Raw genomic sequence first — 8408 nt, 5'->3', positions numbered from 1 at the left:
GTTTCTCCAATCTTCGGGACTGGTTCGAAGCTTTCTAAAAACAAAAACAAAAACATCATGGTCTAAAAATTTGAGCAACATTTCCTCATAATTATAAGCTTCCCCAAAGCCAAAATAACCCGTTAAATATAATAAGTGTAAAAACATTGCAACACCAATAATAGAAACATTGCAACGCCAAAATAACCTCGTTTTGTTATTTTACAAGCAAAACAACAATTTGTGTACATTTTACAACAAGCAAAATAACATTTTATAGACAACTTACGGGTATTTTAAGCTTGTACTCGCTCTAAATTCCGGCTGTAAGTTCCAACCGGTACGTTTCTACTTGTTCTTCAGCGAGTTCTTTTAACAGGATTTTACGGATAAGGTATTTGATAAATTTGTATGTGAAAAGTCCGCGATCACATGTTCTGAGGTTGTGGTCCAACCACTTAAGTTGAACGATTGGCCACGCACTGTCAAGTTTATCACCCAAATGGTTAAATAAACCTGTGTACTTCAAGAACTTGGGCATCATGATAGAGATTGGCTCTACGTATTTTTGCATTTGTTGATCTCTGTACATCTTAACATTGCAGTCTTACACCTTTATGTTGATTTCAGATAAATCAACATAAAGCGCAAGCCAATGCTTATGCTCAATGTTAAGAGACATAGTGAAGCCTTATGCGCCATCTCATTTCTTTCTAATTATGCGCTTTTTTCCACATACGTATTCATCCAGGTCGTTGTCAAATGTATACTCTGCCAATTTTGATTTATTGGCGATGAATCGCCCTCTCAATTTCTGGCAGAATACATCATTCAGGATGATAATATCGTTAATGAACTCTCCTTTGTTAGCCCGTGACCTTCTCATAGATAGATGACCCCATGTCTCGTCAATTTGCTGTAAGTTATAAAAAATAAATTTAGTATAATGATAATGGTATAAAAAATAAGACTATAAATTTAAAAAATATGTTGTGATTACTTACTTCATTGTACAGCTATTCACCTGGCTTCAAGATAATCCGGAAGAAGTCCTTCCAATCACCAAAACCGCACTCTATCAGCTCAGAGTCTGTACTTGTATCAACGAACCACTTTTTGAAGGCATCGATAGCATCTTTATAGGTCCACATCTTCTTCATCACCTTACACAGGGAATCTGTGTAAGGCGACTCAAAATACTTGCTGGGCCTTTTAAGTCGCTTTCCATTCTTGGATTCAGACTCTGGCTCTGACTGAACCTGTGGCTCAAGTTGTTCCTCATGCTCTGGCTGTGGCTGTAACTGTTGTTTTGCTAGACATGCTACATTATCCTTTATTTCTCTAATTGATTGGTCTAGTGAGTCTAACCTCTTGTTGATGGCTTTAAAATGTCTACCATTGTACTCTACCATCCTTTGATAGAGTATGTTAAGTATGTAATCAAAAGACATACCATCCTGGGGACGAGGTTGTTGTTGTTGTTGTTGTTGTTGTTGTGTTTGTTGTTGTTGTTGTTGTTGTTGTTGTTGTTGTTGTTGTTGTTGTTGTTGTGTTTGTTGTTGTTGGGGAAGTTGTTGTTGTTGTTGTTGTTGGGAAAGTTATTGTTGGAGATGAGAATATTGTTGTTTCTGGACATGGACCATTATTGCACCAGAGTCAAAAAATGATGCAAGTTGGTCAATCTCTGCATCTTCTTAGTCGGCATAAGGCAGATACAACCTCATGTACATACTACTCATTTCTTCTTTAATGGAAAAAAGAATTGGTACGACCATTCCATGTATATTAAAAGAACATAATGTGAAGGATTATTCAGGTGGAAACATATTGTAAAAAAATAAATATGCCTACTTATTGAATAACAGACCAATAAAAATACCTATAAACACATTGTATTCAAATCCTTACCTTGCCACTTTGCATAAGGTCGTCTATCTGTCCAACCTCAACCAAGGAAACCCGACGTGCCTCCCATTTGAGCATTCTGGGAAAACGTTCATCAACCATCTTTGCAAACGTGGCGCCGATAGTTGGAAAAGTTTCGAATGCCCAAACATGCGTTAAATAAATTTTTTTAAGACTAGTAAAACAAAAAATGATGTATTATTTACTATAAAGCCATGATTAAAAATTATGCATATAACTGTCAGACATACCTGGAAGGTCCAAGGAAACCCGCATATTGAGTATGTTTCTTTAATGCTCTTATTACGTCCTTTCCGATCCTATTTCTGAAATTTCTCTTTCAAGTTCTACCTCAAAGACCGTAGAGTGCATTCAAAAGACACCCTGCTCCATGGATAGGTGTAAAAGAAATCTAAATCGTCGACGTACGACAACCAATCCAGTGGGACGGTCTTCTTCTCGTACCCAGATAGTAATACTTGTGCTAAAAAGTAAATGATAGCACCTTTTATCTTGTTCTTTGTGAGCAATTTCTCTAAATCAGCAACAAGTACTACTTGGGCCTTAAAATGCTCCAACAATCTCATGTTCTTCGAAGCTTTCAACACTACGTCCAGCTCTGGGATTTCCCCGCAGTTCAATCCAGTGATTAAAGTAAATTCCCTCATCCCGAACCGAGCTAGCTTTCCATTAACCAGGAATCACAACTCATGTTTTTTTTCTGTTTCTATCTACCTTAGAAGCAGATAGTGTGTCAACACTCTAAAATATATCATGTTTTCAGACATCGAAATCAAATGTCCCAAGGCAGATCCATTGAAAATTGACATATCAATTTCGGGGTCTAAATTCTGCCTTATAACATCCAGGGCCTTTATCTTTGACTTCATAGTGATTTTCCCTGGAAAGTACTCCTGTATAGGATCCATGACCATCCTTAGTTGTCCAATCCCAGGAAGTTCATCTGGGTTGTACTTTGGGAAGTCATTCTAATTAAAAAAAAAAAAGAAAAAACACATTGGTCAGAATGACCGAACAACTTAGAACCGACCAAACCGAAAAGAACCGACCGAACTGACTAAGAACCGACCAAGAACAGACAGAACCGACCGAACCCGACCAAACCTAACCGAACCGACCAAGCCCAGCCGAACTGACCCCGAACCGACTCAAAACTGACTAATAACTGACCTAGAACTGACTGACCAAGACCTGACCGAACCGACCCCGAACCGACTCAGAATCGACCTAGAACTGATCGAACCGACCTTCCCAACTAGAATCGACCAAATCGACTAGAACCGACCTCAAACCAAACTAAAACCGACCAAGAACCGACCCAACCTGGAACTAACCTAAAACTGACCTAGAACTGACCATGAACGATCTAGAATGAGCATGATTGAACAGACTTAGAACTGACCGAAACTGACCTAGAACCGACCATGACACACACTAATGTATATTCTTTGTTTTTTCTTATATTAAGTTTTGTTCTTGCAAAAATGTAATTAAAAAAATAAAATAAGAATAAAATCTTAATGTTAATTCAGATAATAAAATCTTAATGTTACCTGAGGGAGAGAAGATTTTGTTGCCTCGTCGATAGGAATTCTGGAAATAACCATCTTAGTTGAGGAAGAAGAGCTGCTTTGTGATGTCATTTCAGTCAAATTCTGGAGGTTCATAAAACAAATAACTTAATTAACCTACAAATATAAAATCATGCACAAAATTTCATGATCAATTAAATAGAGAAAAATTAAAATTCATGCACAAACTTACAATATTGTACCTCAGCGTGTGTAGGAATTAGCAGACTATCCTTTCCTTTGCTGACTAAAGAATCTTCCAATGCAATCTTCCAATGCATTTGAATCATAACTATGCAAAAACATATAGGCTCAGATTCAACAATCGTATGAAAAAAAAAACCACTAAAGAACATTAACGAATAAAAAAAGAATTTTCACTTGTTGTGAGATATATACACACTACAATGAGTACATCACGTAATTTGATCCTTGTACTTTATTTACAGGCATCACACAGCTACATGAATGAACAAAAGTTCCTACTCCTTTAGTTTTCACCAGCATTTAGGACTGCCACTACTCTCATTCTAAAGAAACAGTTACACATTCACAATCAAAAGATTATATACAGAGAATCATGGACGTCACAACCAAAATGAAAATTTGTCATATGCACTCTACAACATTCCAGTAAGGAAAAAAGAAATCACCATATTGGACAATCAATTTGATAAAAATACTCACAGTAAGGAAAAAAGAAAATTTAGACCCCGGTCGGCGTTCGAGAGGGTCAGGTCGGAGTTCTGGAGGTCGGTCGGCGTTCGGGGTGGTCGGTCGGCATTCGTGAGGGTTGGTCGGCGTTTGGGGAAGGTCAGTCGGCGTTGGGGTGGTCGGTCAGTGTTCGGAAGGAATCGGTCGGCGAGGGAGAGAGAGAAAAAAAATGGCCGGAGAGAGAAGGCCGGCGGGAGACAGAGATCCCGGAGGAGAAGTGGCCCGGCGGGAGATAGAGCTGCCGGAGGGGAAGTGGTCGGCGTCGAAGAACAAAAAGAAGATAGAGATGCCGTGAGAACCAGATGAGAGAGAGGAAAGGGAGTCTGGGCAGCCACGGGGAAGGAAGGGAAGGAAAAAGAAAAAAAATGAAAAAAAATGAAAAAGAAAGAAAAAATGAAAGGTCAGTCGGTAAGAGAGAAGGGTCCGTTCAGTTTTGAGAGAGGAAAAATTTGTTTAAACAATCTATATACAAAGATTAAAATGTACACATAAATTAAAATATGATTATTTTTTAACACGTAAGATACACACGTAATTTATTTTTTAACACGTAAGATACACGACGAAAGGTTTTTTGTTATAAAAAAAAAATTTGTCTAGATTCCCGATTTCTATTTTCTTCCGGTCTCTTTTGTCAAAATTTCTCTGCAAAAATGACGGCAACTATTTGCTTCCATTTCCGGGAACTTTGTATAAATAGACTAAGTAAAATGTGTTTTTAAGTAAATAAACCACCAAAAAAATAAATTGGGTAAATAATCCAACTTCCACGTCAGCATTCCACGTCATCAATTATGGTTTTAGGGTTTTCTTTCTCCTCCTCCTCTTCCATTTCGCGCCATTTTGTTCTCCCAGCCGCCTACAATTGCTCCTCTCTTCTTCTCAAGTCATCGTCATCGCATAACCTCATTAATATTATTATCTTGCCTGTTCAACGTTTTTTTCTCGTCCAAAACGAAGTTTGAAGAAGAGCTACTAAGTAAGTCTTTCATTTTCTATATCTCTCATGGTGTTTTTCGTTGTTGTTCATATGTTTTTAAGATGATAATGTAGTTAAAAATCCATTAAAATAGTAATTGTACATGTTAAAAGACTAGTTTACATTGTCTGATATGATGAAGATCCGCCGGGTTTAGAAAAAAAAAAGTTTGTTCTTGGTCGGTTCGTGGTCTGTTCTTGGTCTGTTCTTATAACATGGTCGGTTCTTGGTCTGTTCTTATAACATGGTCGGTTCTGGTCGGTTCTTGGTCTGTTCTTATAACATGGTCGGTTCTGGTCGGTTCTTGGTCTGTTCTTATAACATGGTCGGTTCTGGTCGGTTCTTGGTCTGTTCTTATAACATGGTCGGTTCTGGTCGGTTCTTGGTCTGTTCTTATAACATGGTCGGTTCTGGTCGGTTCTTGGTCTGTTCTTATAACATGGTCGGTTCTTAGTCTGTTCTTGGTCTGTTCTCATAACATGGTCGGTTCTTGGTCTGTTCTTGCTCTGTTCTTGCTCTGTTCTTATAACATGGTCGGTTCTTGGTCTGTTCTTGGTCTCTTCTTATAACATGGTCGGTTCTTAGTCTGTTCTTGGTATGTTCTTATAACATGGTCGGTTCTTGGTCTGTTCTTGGTCTGTTCTTATTGCACTGTCAGTTTTTAGTTTGTTCTTATTGCACAGTCAGTTGTTAGTCTGTTCTTGGTTTGTTCTTGGGTTGTTCTTATTATATGGTATGTTCTTGGTCTGTTCTCATTATATGGTATGTTCTTAGTCTGGTCGTGGGATATTTGGTTTGGTTTAATGACATATTATTATCTTGATTAAATTTTTGCAGTTTGAAAATCTAAATAATGGCTCAGTGGAGGATTTTTTTTGACATTGGAGGAAAATGGGATGAGACTGAAAGTTGTTGGGTGTGGCATACAGATTGTAATTTAATTGGCATATATATGGATGAGAAGGATACTCTCGAAACCTTCGTTGATAAGATTTGTAAAAAATGCAGAATTGATGGACAAAAACATTCTTTACAACTATCATAGGTACCGAATTTGAAACAAAAATCGTTGCCCGTTGTAATAAAAGACAATTATGATTTGTTATTCTTCAGGGATATAGCCCACGAGGTACCGCTACACGTGATAGTGGATGGGAAGTTTATGAATCCCGAAGAACATATTGATGGAGTCAAAATTATGAGAAATCCTTTGCATGATGATTTTTTTTATCGTGATTTTATGGGTAATGTAGCTACAGATGAGTTTTCGACTCATAATGATATTCCACCACAATCACAACCACAACCAGAGTCACAGCCACAGCTAGAGCCACAACCGCTTACCATTTTAAATGAAGTAGAAGTTGCTGGTCCTTTAGTTTGTATGGACAAGACTGAGTTTGGATCATCTCATGGATCTACTTTCAGTGATGGATCTAGTTTAGAGGTTGGTCAGTACTTTACAAGTAAGAATGATTTGAAGGAAAAGCTGCATTTAATAGCTTTGAAAGGGAAGTTTGAGTTTCAAACAACAAAATCAAATAAAGACGTGCTTGTAGTAGAGTGTGTGGATCCGAAATGTGTGTGGCGTATCCGAGCCTGCAAACTGAGACTGTCGAACATGTTTGTAATCCGCAAGTATAATGGTGTTCACTCTTGCTCGTTAGAAAAGCGTTCGACGGACTTTAGTTATTACAAAGGATGGAAGGCTCGTGAGCATGCACTTCAACTCGTAAGAGGTATGGCCGAAGAAAGCTTCACTAAGCTCCCATCATACTTTCATATGGTGTCTCTTACTAATCACGATAGCATCACCAATATTCATTTTGATGAACAGAACCATGTTATCTATCTTTTCCTAGCATATGGACCTTCTATACGAGGTTTTGGTTGCATGAGGAAAGTTATCAGTGTTGATGGAACGTGGTTGAAGGGAAAATTCAGAGGTATGTTGTTAGTTGCCACTACACAAGATAGTGAACGTCATTGTTATCCCATCGCATGGGCCATTGTAGACTCAGAGAATGATGCATCCTGGACATGGTTCTTCTCGAACTTGAAGGTGATTATCACTGATTCTGAGGAATTAGTTTTTATTTCTGATAGGAATCAAAGTATAAGTAATGCATTGTCTACAGTTTATTCATTAGCACATCACGGTTGTTGCACATGGCATGTGTCTCAAAACATCAAGAGTAATTTCATATGTAGCGGTGTTCTGCCATTGTTCTTTAAAACCGCTGAGGCCTACCGCATTGACGAGTTTTCTGTCTTGTTTGATGAGTTGTCTGCAAGATATCCCAGTGTTGCTAGATACCTACAGGAGCAAGTTCGTTTTGAAATGTGGTCTCATGCTCATTTTAAAAGAAATCGATATAATATTATGACCACAAACATGTCTGAGTCAGTTAATGCAATGCTCAAAGATGTTCGAGATTACCCTGTCATTGCCCTCTTTAATTTTATACAAGCGAAGATGTCAGAGTGGTTTAATAACAGGCGGGTCGAAGCTTCTAAAACTAAAACATTATTAACGCCAAGTGTGGAAAAAACTCTTCGTGAGAGGCACAACAAAGCAGGATTTCTAATGGCCAGAAGACTTAATACTGTTGAGTTCCAAGTGACAGGTGGAGAGGCCAATGCAATTGTCAACATTGGAGCGAGGAGTTGCACTTGCCGTGTGTTCGAACTTGAGCAGATACCATGCGAGCATGTAATATCATGAATGTCACTCTATGATTTATGCTCAAAATACTACAGGACAGAAGTTTGGGCTCTTGCGTATGCTGAGACAATCTATCCTGTGCCGGATACTTCGCAATGGGATATTCCGAATCACGTAAAGGAAGTTCACCTTCTACCACTGCGAGTTGTACCAAAGAGGGGTAAGCCAAAGCAAAAACGCATTCCCAGCATAGGTGAGTTCACACGAAGACAGAATCGATGTGCTAGGTGTGGGCAATATGGACACTATCAGAAGAAATGTAAGAACGCACCGATGTAAACATGACTTATAAATTTTGGTGTTAAATTTTGGTGTTACAATATATTTACACTTATTATATTCAACGGGTCGTAAAATGTATTCAGCAGGTTATTATGGCTTTGGGGAAGCTTATATTTATGGGGAAATGCTGTCAAAATTTTTACACAATAATATATATATATTTTTTTAGAAAACTTCAAACCAGTCCCACAGAAGGTTGTGCGCATGGGTGGCACGGGCGCGTGCGCGGGGG

General features: G+C 38.3%; 1 protein-coding gene across 1 annotated transcript; it reads left to right on the top strand.

Moving 5' to 3' along the window:
• The first annotated feature begins 6409 nt into the window (after positions 1-6409).
• Positions 6410-7894, top strand: LOC112091646. Its single transcript, XM_024165810.1, has one exon. The coding sequence runs from the start codon at positions 6410-6412 to the stop codon at positions 7892-7894; it is 1485 nt and encodes a 494-aa protein (XP_024021578.1).
• Positions 7895-8408: the final 514 nt, after the last annotated feature.

The sequence above is a fragment of the Morus notabilis genome, unplaced genomic scaffold (genome assembly GCF_000414095.1).
Source record: "Morus notabilis unplaced genomic scaffold, ASM41409v2 Scaffold451, whole genome shotgun sequence".
Lineage (NCBI taxonomy): Eukaryota > Viridiplantae > Streptophyta > Magnoliopsida > Rosales > Moraceae > Morus > Morus notabilis.
The sequence above is the reverse complement of the archived record's forward strand: the minus strand, read 5'-3'. Positions and strand labels throughout refer to the sequence as shown.